The following is a 13045-nucleotide window of genomic DNA, read 5'->3' as shown; positions in this document are numbered from 1 at the left end:
TACATTTGCGGCTTTAATACAACCAGACGGCAAGTGTCCCTGTGCATCTTTCTGAAGTACTGTCATCCTGCTCCTTCTTCCCTTCACCAAGGGCAGTAGCAGGAGAGCATCTGCTTCGCTTAAGGTCCCAGGGTCAAGCCAGGTGGATCTGGGAATATCCTTCATCTGTATAAGGCAGCTTCCTGTTCCTACAAAAACGGTGCAGTTTCAGAATTTGTTTTTGTGCTGCTTTCCCTGGCATCCGTCCACCATGTGCACAGATTCCTATGTTCCTAAGTGAACAATGATTTATGCCTTACTGAGCCATTACTCAGCCTGCATGTTGGCCCAGCCCTCGTATATCCAGAAACCGAAGACAGGTTTCCTTCTAAAGAGGTCTAGAATATCACTGAAGTGGCCAGGCTCAGAGGCTTAGGTTTCTCTCAGCCTCTCTCACACAGGCCAGAGTTTCTAGTTTCAATGCAGCTGTAGGATTGCCTCCATGGTTGAAGAGGAGTAAACAATGTCTCCAAAGCCAGAAATGGCCACCGAAGTGTTGTGTTTAGCAACATGGTAATGCAGAAGACAGCATCTTAAAAAGCAGATACATCACCTTGCTAACAAAGGTCTGTATAGTTAAAGCTATGGTTTTCCCAGCAGTGATGTATGGAAGTGAGAGCTGGACCACAAAGAAGGCTGATCGCCGAAGAATGGATGCTTTTGAATTCTGGTGCTGGAGGAGACTCTTGAGAGTCCCATGGACTGCAAGAAGATCAAACCTCTCCATTTTGAAGGAATTTAGCCCTGAGTGGTCACTGGAAGGACAGATCCTGAAGCTGAGGCTCCAAGACTTTGGCCACCTCATGAGAAGACTCGACTCCCTGGGAAAGATGTTGGGAAAGATGGAGGGCACAAGGAGAAGGGGACGACAGAGGACGAGATGGTGGGACAGTGTTCTTGAAGCTACCAGCATGAGTTTGACCAAACTGTGGGAGGCAGTGGAAGACAGGAGGGCCTGGCGTGCTCTGGTCCAGGGGGTCACGAAGAGTCGGACATAACTAAACAACTAAACAACAACAACAATGCAGAAGAGGGAACTGTGCATCCCTCCAAATGTTGTTGGGACTCCTAATTCCCATCAGCTCCAGTGAAGCTGAATGTTGGAAGGCTCAGGACAGATAAAAGAATTTATTCAAGCAGTGCACTCCTGTAGGCAGGCATGGCCACCAAACTCGATGGCTTTAAAAGAGCATTAGACAAATACATGGAGGAGAGGGTCAGACTTTATGAGCCCTGGGGTCCCTTCCAACTCTACAGCTCCACGATTCCACCCCTTCCTCTTGCTAAAAGATTCCCAGCTCTTAAAAGGCAAAAGCTTGGCGTGCCAATTCAACAGAGGCATGGATTCTGAGCCCTGACAACGCACAGGTTTTCAGCTGTTGTGATATACCCAGCCTCATACACCTGGGGCCAAAGTGCACATACCTTCGGGAGGAAAGGTGAGGAGACATACACTGAATTTGCTCTGCTACAAGTTAGTCATTATAATTATTTGATTGCCTAGGAATTGCTTGACTTAAGCAAACAGCTTTCCAGTATCGCAACCTAATAAAACCATGTCAAACGCATTCAGATTTTGGGGTGCGGACTGAACGGAGAACACAGATACCAGGGCATGAGAAGCTTAAGCTATTGTTGCCACATGCTTATCTTTGTGTTCTCCATATGCTTCCTAATAATAAGAGGCAAAAGCTGCCCCATGAAAAGCCATCGTTTAACACAGCGTTCAGCTCCGCTTTGGCTTCTCGGAAACCTCCCACTCGTTCCAGCAACAGCTTGTTCTCATGTCCAAGTGAATGAAGCGAACTGATTGCTCCCCTTAAACTCTCCACCCAGAGTCATCGAGCTGGAAACCGGAAGCGTGGAGGACTTTGTATCCTGGAGATGAAGTAGGAGCGCCAGGGTCACAGGACGGCAGCGTGAGCCTCACGCAGCTCCAGCTTGGACTCTGAACATTAAGAAGCCAGGGCTGCTGCACAATGCCTCTTTGTTTTGGGAAGTGTGCAAAGGGGTGCGTGAGAGGCCAGCGAAATTCCTTGCTTACCTAGAACCCCTGAAGAAAACAGGCAGCAGAGCTCTACAATCCAACCTCGGCTCCGACAGGAAAAGGGGCCTCCGGAAGAGACAAACACTGGGGTGTCTGCTCTAGAAGGCTGTTTTGCTACCAGGAAGTTTCACTTAAGAACATAAAAGGAGCGTCCTGGTCCAGGCCAATGGCCCATTTAGTCCGGCATCCTGTTCTCACAGCGGCCAAGCAGATGCACCAAAGGGAAGCCCACAAGCAGGATTCGAACACAAGAGCAGCACAACTATGCCAGCAGATCATTATCGGAGCAGGTGTTTAGAACAGGGGTCAGCAACCTAAGGCCCACGGGCCACAAGCTTGGTCAGCTCCCATGTACCGCGCTAAACCGGCACGGGGACTGCCTTCCGTGACACTGGTCGGCTTCCCATTGGCTGCAGGAAGCTCCTGAAGCCAATGAGAAGCTGTGCATGCCTCCTCCGCGCTAGAAATAGCGTTTGCCCACCGCGCCATCTGCGGGACCGTGAACCGGCCCAAGCCACAAAAACCTTGCCGACTGCTGGCTTAGAATCTGGAGTCTGAGTTTTAATTTTCCTCATCCTCCCCTCTTCCTTTTTCCTTGTGTGCTGTGGGTTTTAGATTGTAAGACTGCGGGTCGGGACTGTATTATTTCAATTGGGAGTCAGGTATATTAATTTCAAGGAGTCTACTCTGAGTAGAACAAGCCCGGGCTGCCACCCATGCTGTGGAGTTCGATGGGGCTATTGCAATTAAAGACCATCAGATTGGTGTCCCCAGGATAACCTCGTATGAGTATTCAGTTTAAGCTCCAACAGAAAAACCTGGAATCAACTCTTTCATTGAATCTTGCAGAGTTTGAGTCAATTGCAAAGGAAGCTGCACAGCCCCATCTGCTTGGGGCAAGCTTCTACCCCACAGCAGACATGGGGGGAGCTGGTGGGGAGGGAATCCTGCACCACTCATTAAACCACAATGCAATTTAGTGGCAAAAAATCAACACAGAATAACTTGAGCACCAGTGAAAGGGCTGGAAATTTTTCCATTACCGGTACCGCGTTTTACCAAATAACATGTTCCACTTCTAGAAATGCCTTGTTTCGTGAAATTAATCCGTTAAATAAATAAAGAAAAGAGTGCAGCAGTCAAGTTGGACAATCTGAAAGTTGTGATTCATTTTTCCAGGTGACCAACCCTTGAAAGCATTCAATAGATAATGCACACTAATGTGTTTTATGAATGTGTGTGAACTCTTGGGGTTGGATGAGGGAAGCATTAAATTAAAAATAATCTAGACATGCCAGTTGGATTCTGATTGATTTAGGATTATTAGAAAATTTTCCAGAAAGTGTCTTATTCAAAATTTCCAGAAACATGCATATCTCTGCCGACTGAATTATGGTTTGTTATAATCACTACAGAATAAATATTCAGATTTTCCAGAAATCAGGTTTTGTTAACAGAATGAATTGTTAAATCTGTGTGCATATGCACGGACTTATCCTTGTGAAAGTATTATTCCGGCTGCCCCAATATGGGTCGGGGCAGGAGCTATATAAATCTTTCTAGACAGGCTTTTGGGTATTTTCCCTGGCAACGAAACCAATGAAAATGAGGTCAGGAGAGAGGGACAAACAACTGTGTTGTGTGTCTAATGAAAGTTTAATCCGGACAGCCTTCACCTTCAACGGAAATTGCCTACACATTATCTGTTATTTCTTGGTGACCATCACAGTTATAAGCTCCAATTTCCTAACTGAAAAAAATATATCTGATTTTGTCCTCAGGCAGCTTAAAGTTCCTAGGTCTCCTGCTATTTGCTTTGTTATTTGCTTCCTTGGAAATCAAAACTGAAGCCCCACAGAAACTACCATTAGGTGGTTAGCCTGTTTTGACAGGGAGAAAAGGATTTTAACAGGCTGTAGCACTGTGATTATTCAGAGTCGAGAGACCTTTCAACCTGCTTCTGATCCAAGTCACTGATTCTGGCTCTTGCATCTAAGAAGGATATTAGAATATAGAAGGTGGGAAAGGTGCAAAAAAAGGCAACCAAAATGATCAGAGAACCGTCTTCACATAATATATACACGGCTAAACTATGGAATCTGATACTCTTAAGATGTTGCAACCACCATCAACTTCAACGGCTTAAAAAGACGTTTAGGGTAGGGTTACCAGTCATCCCCGTTTCCCGGGGACAGTCCCCAGATTTGCAAATCTGTCCCCGGACAAATTCCGTCCCCAGAATGTCCCCAGATTTGCAAATCTGTCCCTGGGAAACATGGCAGTGGCAGTCAGCAGCCCGGAGCCAGCCTGGTAGTGCAGCTGGCTCTGGCTGGCTTCAGGAGCTGCTCGCTGCCGTGGCACCCGCCATTTTTCCTTGACATAAGTCCCCATATGATGTGTCTTGTGCGTAACACATTATATGAGGACTTCCGGTGAAGAAAAATGGAGGGCGCCACGGCAGCAAGCAGCTCCTGAAGCCAGCCAGGGTCAACTGTACTACCAGGCTGGCTCCGAGCTGCTGACTGCCACTGCCGAAGGGGAACTGGGGACGTTTGGCAGTATAGATGTCCTTCCCCCTTCCCCCTTTGTTTTGACTGATGGGAGGAGGCTCAAGAGTTATGGGCAGGCGAGCGTTGCCCAGTTTTTTAAAAACTCTGCGCATTTATGTTTCACAGGGTGCGAAAGAAGGGCTTTGCACCTTTATACAATATGCATGTGTGCTTGGGCCCAGGGTCTTTTTCCTCACCAGGCCCACTACTGACCCCCTGTTGCTAGGTAAAGGTAAAGGGACCCCTGACCACTAGGTCCAGTCGTGGCCGACTCTGGGGCTGCGGTGCTCATCTCACTTCACTGGCTGAGGAAGCAGGTGTACAGCTTCCGGGTCATGTGGCCAGCATGACTAAGCCGCTTCTGGCGAACCGGAGCAGTGCACAGAAAAGGCGTTTACCTTCCCGCCGGAGCGGTACCTATTTATCTACTTGCACTTTGACGTGCTTTCAAACTGCTAGGCTGGCAGGAGCAGGGACTGAGCAACGGGAGCTCACTCCGTCGTGGGGATTCAAACCACCGACCTTCTGATCGGCAAGTCCTAGGCTCTGTGGTTTAACTCACAGCGCCACCTGCGTCCCTTGCCCACTACTGACTCCCTGTTGCTACTCAGCTTCAAAAAAAAAAGTGTCCCCGGATTCATTGAAAAAAATCTGGTAACCATAGTTTAGGGAGCATCATGGAGACTAAAGCTATCAAAAGCTACTACTGTACTCATAATGGCCATTTATGAGCTCCAGTGTCATGCAGGTGAATACCAGTCGCTTGGAACAACAGAAGGAGGGGGCCCCTGGAAGATAACAGAAGAAAACAGGATTCTGGACCAGGTGGGCCTTTGGTGTGATCCTGCAGGGTTCGTCTCATGTTCGAAGATGCAGACATGAGCTCCTCCTGCTGACAAAGAGGCTGTGTCCCCCCCAAAAAGGCTGTCTCTCAGATAATCAGTTCATTCCTATAACTCTCAAGAGCAATTCAAAAATCTCAAGTGACTCGGCCCCCTCAAGTTAAGCTGGTAATAATCAGGCCACTCCAAATCCACATCTATCGACAAAAATGGCAAGACATGCAGCTAAGTGTGTCGGCAGCACGGAGCAATATTCAAACCTGGGAAATCTCTGTCTCTTATTGAACCAGCTTCTATTAGAGTAAGGAAGTCTGACCATTTGAGTCTCACATACGGCAGAAAGGTGCAGATGGAAGCAAAAAGGTTTATTCCTAAGGGGGCAAGCTGTACCACAGACAAGACAGGGTGCTTTCCTACGCCTAAGGTTCAGCAACTACAGCCATGCAAACTGAACATGATGTGGGTGACCACGCAGAGGTAGATTTTTAGAGGAATGATTTGTGCAGAAAACCACAGTCCCAATGGACTGCAGAACCATGGTGACCGGCCAGCCGTTCTGACTGCAAAACTGCACAACTGAAAGGAAAGACAGAGGCATTCTATCTACCCCAAGATTTAAAGAAGTAAAAAGCAACAACAAGAAAAACAAGAAAACACTCCTCCCACCCTCCAAAGCACCAGAAGAATTAAGGATTGTATATAAATGCGCTTGCTCAAGGGGACAACAGCAGGAGAGAAAAGCGAGGGGGCATTGAGCAAAACCACCAGCGCATAGGGCAGCATGAATTTTAACCTCTGAGGACAAACATTTGTGCTGGGCCTCGCCTTTGTGAGCAGGGAGGATGGAAACAGGAAGAACAGTAAGCGGTTGTGGGGGGGGGGAGAGAAAGAGAAGGGGGGAGCAGACTGGGGACACAGAGAAGCAGTTGGTTACACGTCCCCCTTGTATTTTACCAACCCCAATCCCTAAAATATCATCAGGAGAGTTACAGACATTTGTAGGAAAATCCCACTACTGTATCTGTTTTGCAAACTGAAATGGTTTCCTCCACTCCAACCACTCATCTACAGGGATGCACAATTTTTGACTAGCCTTGTTCACAAAGATAAAAAAAGGGTGACAGCCTGCCTTTGCCTCTGGACAGTTTGTGCCTAAGGAAGCCCCATCCCAATCTCATTTTCCAACAAGAGCAGGAGGCCTGCAGCTAGCCTGTGTGGTCCTCTCTTGGGCAATGTGCTCCAGCTGTCTCAGCCAGTCGTCCTTTCCCTGGGAAAATGAAGCCGCCCATTTAGCTGCCACTCAGCCAAGGAGCTCCGAGATGCTCAGGATGACATTTTTATCCCACCTTCCTCTCCAAATAGCTCAAGGTGGCAAACATGGTTCTCCCCTGACTCATTTAATCATCTGGGGAGCGTGGTGAGCTGAGCCTCCTTCGCAGCCTTGGTGGTGATCAGCCCTGGAGTTTCATAGGTACCCCGCTCCAAGATTGGGAGGAAAGGCAGGAGTGGTTTGGCCACTACATTGCTAAGAAAGGCAGTGTGGTGTAGTGGGTAGAGTGCCAGACCATGACCTGGGAGAGCAGGATTCAAACACCCACTTGGCCATGATGTATCATTAAAAAAAACAAAACCCTATATATCACAGGGTTGCCATGAGGATAACATTGGGAGAAGTAGGTACACCACCTTGTGCGCCTTGCCCAAAAGTTGGGATATAAATACTGAGTCATGATCACTGTCCCTCTAGCTGAGTATTGTGGACACCGACAGGCGATGGCTTCGCAGGACTTTGGACAATGAGTCTTTTTGAGCCCGACTTGGAGAGGATGGGGATTGAACCTGCAACTGCTTTGCCACCGAGTTGTAACCACCAGCCACACCCTGCAATCTGCTCCTTGCCAAAGGAAAGAACATTTGGTATTGCCTGAACTAAGCCGCTGAGATTTCGCAATTCCACCCTTTATTCCCACATGGCTCTTTCACCAGATGCAGCCCTGACAGTCAGCACATGTAATTAAAATTTTGCAGGGATGGGGACGGAGGAGAAGAACGCATGTCGACCCTTTGGGGATGTGTAAGGTCCCTCGCGAACCTCGGCACCACAGGTGAAACCTGATTAACCCAAAAGTTGTCACAAGTCCTCCGTGTGGAGACCATGCGCAGGCTGCCCCTTGCTCACTGCAGGAGAGGATTCTCATGCGCTTGCAGCTGCCCCCATACACTCTCTTCCAACGTGGGAATCATTAATGAGAATCTGTCCTACGATTCTATCTGATTACAGTGGTAAGGTAAAGGTAAAGGGGCCCCTGACCATTAGGTCCAGTCGTGGCCGACTCTGGGGTTGCGGCGCTCATCTCGCTTTAGTGGCAGAGGGAGCCGGCGTACAGCTTCCGGGTCATGTGGCCAGCATGACTAAGCCACTTCTGGTGAACCAGAGCAGTGCACAAAAACGCCGTTTACCTTCCCACCAGAGCGGTACCTATTTATCTACTTGCACTTTGACGTGCTCTCGAACTGCTAGGTTGGCAGGAGCTGGGTTGGCCCTAGGCTCTGGGGTTTAACCCACAGCGCCACCCGCATCCCATTACAGTGGTACCTCGGGTTAAGTACTTAATTCGTTCCGGAGGTCCGTTCTTAACCTGAAACTGTTCTTAACCTGAAGCAGCACTTTAGCTAATGGGGCCTCTTGCTGCCACTGCGCGATTTCTGTTCTCATCCTGAAGCAAAGTTCTTAACCCGAGGTACTATTTCTGGGTTAGCAGAGTCTGTAACCTGAAGGGTCTGTAACCCGAGGTACCACTGTATATTTCCTGCATTGCCTGGGGTTGGACTAGATGACCCTTGGGGGTCCCTTCCCAACTCTGATTGGGGTCCAGGAGCTCCAGGGGGCGTCCAGGGCCTTCTCCAGCCCCCTCATTGCACCCTCACAACAACCCCGCGAAGGAGGTCGGGCGGCGAGGCCCAAGGCCGCACCCGGGGAGCTTCGCAGTCCCGTTGAAGGGTCTCTCCCGGGTCCTCGCTGGACCCCCTAACCGCCCCCACCCACCGGCTTCCTAAGAGACCCAGGAGGGCCGGCGTGGAAGCGGCTCTGACCCTCTTGCAGCCCGGGCACGTGAGAACCGGCAAACACGTGGCAGCCGCTCGCTCGCTCCCTGCTGCATTGCCGCCCGGCGGGGAGCAGTAGCGGGGAGTTCCGCAGGCGCCCGGCCAGAGGAGGGGGGCTTCCAAGGCCGGCCCTGTGAGGGGAAAGGCAGGAGGGCCGGGAGGGAGGAGGAGGCCCCGGCGGGGAGACGCGGAGGCTCCTCCGGCGCCTGAGAGGAAGGGCGGGTCCCGCGTGCAGCCCGGAGAAGGAGGGCGAAGGGAGAGGGGGTCCCCGAAGGTCATCCAGCCGGTCCCCCGCCGCCCCCTCAGCGCGCCCACCTTGTACTTGTCGAAGCCGGCCAGCTGCTCGGCACTCACGTACTCGTAGCCGGCCATGGCGGAGGCTGTCGGAGAGCGAGAGAGAGAGAGAGAGAGACGCGCCTCGCCGCCGTGACAGGCGCCGCCGGGCAGCTCCCTCACAGCTCCCTCACAGCGCGCGCGCCCGGCTTGGCGAAGGAGCGGCGCGGCCCGCCCTCGCCGGCTTCCGTACCTCGCCCCGCCCCCGCCTTCCCGCTCGCCGCGGCAGATCAGCCCACCCGTGACGTCAGCAAGGCGCTCGCCTCCCTCCCTCCCTCCCTCCCTCCTTCCTTCCCCGGCTCCCGCGGAGCCATCTTGGGAGAGGCAACGGACGCCGACGCCTCTGGGCACGTGACGGCGTCGCGAGAGCGGCCCGCCCGTGACGTCACCAAGGCGCTCCCTTCCCTCCCTCCTTCCTTCCGCGGCTCCTCGCTCCGGCGGAGCCATCTTGGGAGAGGCAACGGAAGACGCCGCCTCGGACACGTGACGGCGTCGCGAGAGCGGCCCGCCCGTGACGTCGCCGAGGCACCTCCCTCCCCCGTCGCCGGCATACGCGGGACGGCGGCACCCTCTGACGCGCGCGATCCCCAGGCGCCCAATTGGTAGCGAGCACTGTCACTCACCCCTTAGAGTCCAATACGGGTCCTTTAATTTCTCCCGGTGCCCGCCTTCCCTATTGATTGATGGGCGGCTCCCGCCCACCCACTCTGCCTGGAAGCTTCTGATTGGGCGGGAGAAACCTATGGAGGGCTGCAGGCGCCGGGTTGGAGGCTGCGGGCGGCTGTTCTTGACTTGCGCCCGCCTCCCTGCCTCCGTCATTCCGCCGCCCGCTGCCCTAAGCGCCATTCCTGTCTCCGCCGGAAGGGGCGCTCTCCCTCCGTTTCTGCCCAGGCTCCGCACTCATAGAATCCTAGAGTTGGAAGAGACCACAAGGGCCATCGAGTCCAACCCCCTGCCAAGCAGGAAGCACCATCAGAGCACTCCTGACATATGGTTGTCAAGCCTCTGCTTAAAGACCTCCAAAGAAGGAGACTCCACCACACTCCTTGGCAGCAAATTCCACTGTCGAACAGCTCTTACTGTCAGGAAGTTCTTCCTAATGTTTAGGTGGAATCTTCTTTCCTGCAGTTTGGATCCATTGCTCCGTGTCCGCTTCTCTGGAGCAGCAGAAAACAACCTTTCTCCCTCCTCTATGTGACATCCTTTTCTATATTTGAACATGGCTATCATATCACCCCTTAACCTCCTCTTCTCCAGGCTAAACATGCCCAGCTCCCTTAGCCGTTCCTTATAAGGCATCGTTTCCAGGCCTTTGACCATTTTGGTTGCCCTCCTCTGGACACGTTCCAGTTTGTCAGTGTCCTTCTTGAACTGTGGTGCCCAGAGCTGGACACAGTACTCCAGGTGAGGTCTGATCAGAGCAGAATACAGTGGCACTATTGCTTCCCTTGATCTAGATGCTATACTCCTATTGATGCAGCCCAGAATTGCATTGGCTTTTTTAGCTGCCGCGTCACACTGTTGGCTCATGTCAATTTTGTGGTCAACCAAGACTCCTAGATCCTTTTCACATGTACTGCTCTCAAGCCAGGTGTCACCCATCTTGTATTTGTGCCTCTCATTTTTTTTGCCCAAGTGCAATACTTTACATTTCTCCCTGTTAAAATTCATCTTGTTTGTTTTGGCCCAGTTCTCTAATCTGTCAAGGTCGTTTTGAAGTGTGATCCTGTCCTCTGGGGTGTTAGCCACCCCTCCCAGTTTGGTGTCATCTGCAAATTTGATCAGGATGCCCTTGAGTCCATCATCCAAGTCGTTGATAAAGATGTTGAATAAGACCGGGCCCAAGACAGAACCCTGTGGCACCCCGCTAGTCACTCTTCTCCAGGATGAAGACTCATGCCCTCCGCTGCCCTCTTTCCTCTGCTGCGGCGCTTCAGGCTGAAATGCCAGGGAATTTGCCCCGCATCGCCATCGGCATCCTGCCAGCCTTTAGGAACACATAGGCCTCCCCGGCGTCTCCTGCCCCAAGTACTGGGTTTTAATCTGTGTTTTTTTTCAATCCGATGGCTTTGTGACGCGCTTTGATTGGCGCTGCTTCTCCTGTACAGTATTGCAATGCTTTAGAGCAGTATTTCCCAAGCTTGGGTCTCCAGCTGTTTTTGCAGTACAACTCCCATCATCCCTAGCTAGCAAGACGAGCGGTCAGGGATGACAGCTCCCTGCTTATTTAACTTATATGCAGAATTCATCACACGAAAGGCTGGGCTGGATGAATCCCAAGTCGGAATTAAGATTGCCGGAAGAAATATCAACAACCTCAGATATGCAGATGACACAACCTTGATGGCAGAAAGTGAGGAGGAATTAAAGAACCTTTTAATGAGGGTGAAAGAGGAGAGCGCAAAATATGGTCTGAAGCTCAACATCAAAAAAACGAAGATCATGGCCACTGGGCCCATCACCTCCTGGCAAACAGAAGGGGAAGAAATGGAGGCAGTGAGAGATTTTACTTTCTTGGGCTCCATGATCACTGCAGATGGTGATAGCAGCCACGAAATTAAGACGCCTGCTTCTTGGGAGAAAGGCGATGGCAAACCTAGACAGCATCTTAAAAAGCAGAGACATCACCTTGCCAACAAAGGTCCGCATAGTTAAAGCCATGGTTTTCCCAGTAGTGATGTATGGAAGTGAGAGGTGGACCACAATGAAGGCTGATCGCCAAAGAATGGATGCTTTTGAATTCTGGTGCTGGAGGAGACTCTTGAGAGTCCCATGGACTGCAAGAAGATCCAACCTCTCCATTCTGAAGGAAATCAGCCCTGAGTGCTCACTGGAAGGACAGATCCTGAAGCTGAGGCTCCAAGACTTTGGCCACCTCATGAGAAGAGAAGACTCCCTGGGAAAGACCCTGATGTTGGGAAAGATGGAGGGCACAAGGAGAAGGGGACGACAGACGATGAGATGGTGGGACAGTGTTCTCGAAGCTACCAGCATGAGTTTGACCAAACTGTGGGAGGCAGTGGAATGGGAAAACCATAGCTTTAACTATACGGACCTTTGTTGGTAAGGTGATGTCTCTGCTTTTTAAGATGCTGTCTAGGTTTGTCATCACTTTCCTCCCAAGAAGCAGGCGTCTTTTAATTTCGTGACTGCTGTCACCATCTGCAGTGATCATGGAGTCCAAGAAAGTAAAATCTCTCACTGCCTCCATTTCTTCCCCTTCTATTTGCCAGGAGGTGATGGGACCAGTGGCCATGATCTTCGGGGTTTTTTTTTACGTTGAGCTTCAGACCATATTTTTGCCCCTTTGCTCTCCAAACTACTAGGACCACAGATTGCTTAATCACCATAATTCGTCTTTCCTTCATATCTGCTCCCCATTTGTGATAGTTTTGCCTAGCCTATGCTAACCTGGGAAAACCAGAGCTTTTACTATATGGACCTTTGTTGGCAAGGTGATGTCTCTGCTTTTTAAGATGCTGTCCAGGTTTGTCATCGCTTTTCTCCCAAGAAGCAGGCGTCTTTTAATTTCGTGGCTGCTGTCACCATCTGCAGTGATCATGGAGCCTGTAGCAGGAACCCCCCCACCCCAATCATTCTGTTTGTACAAACTTCACACACACACACACACACTCACTACATACGCCACATTTCTGTTATAAATTCATAGAAAATCAACCATACATCGGATTTGCACTGTTCCATTTTATTTTACTCCATATGACAAGAACTATCAAAGGGGGGTGGCTTGGTCCTGGTCAGCCATAATCCCTTCACCATCTCAGCACATCCACAGGAGCCCTGCCCAGTTGCTATGCCAACCCTGATGATCCCAGACAGAAGACAATCAAGATCACAAAGAACTTGCATATGGGAGTGGATTCAGCATGGACTGAAACAAAGGACAATGATCAGATCTTCCCTCTGGGGGCAGGAAACTGCAAACTCCCCTTTGTCTCCTGGAAGTGACTCATGGGGAGGGGGAAAGGAGGAACTAGCCAGGTGACAAGACACTCAGGTTACCACCAACTCCTCCCTCAACCCCTCCTTTCTGTAATGTATGCATGATGTTTCTGGGGGTGGGCTTGACCTAGAGGAGGGGAATTTCAAAAAGTTTTTATAAGACCTTG

The 13045-nt window shown here is 50.8% G+C and overlaps 2 protein-coding genes and 1 long non-coding RNA gene across 4 annotated transcripts in view; 1 reads left to right on the top strand and 2 right to left on the bottom strand.

Moving 5' to 3' along the window:
* Positions 1-9094, bottom strand: part of SELENOI (selenoprotein I) — a 48054-nt gene extending 38960 nt beyond the window's left edge. The window contains exon 1 of the mRNA XM_053383881.1: positions 8898-9094. Within this exon, the coding sequence (XP_053239856.1) occupies positions 8898-8954 (57 nt within the window). The 5' untranslated portion in view covers positions 8955-9094. The remainder of the gene's footprint in view (positions 1-8897) is intronic.
* LOC128411520 (uncharacterized) overlaps positions 1-13045 on the bottom strand; it is a 215355-nt gene that overhangs the window by 47877 nt on the left and 154433 nt on the right. The gene's annotated exons all lie outside the window — the stretch shown is intronic.
* The window catches only part of LOC128411519 (sterile alpha motif domain-containing protein 12-like), a 186141-nt gene that overhangs the window by 58425 nt on the left and 114671 nt on the right, over positions 1-13045 (top strand). The gene's annotated exons all lie outside the window — the stretch shown is intronic.

The sequence above is a fragment of the Podarcis raffonei genome, chromosome 3 (assembly GCF_027172205.1).
Source record: "Podarcis raffonei isolate rPodRaf1 chromosome 3, rPodRaf1.pri, whole genome shotgun sequence".
NCBI classification, from domain to species: domain Eukaryota; kingdom Metazoa; phylum Chordata; class Lepidosauria; order Squamata; family Lacertidae; genus Podarcis; species Podarcis raffonei.
Note: the sequence above shows the minus strand (reverse complement) of the source record. Positions and strands in the feature narration are given on the sequence as shown.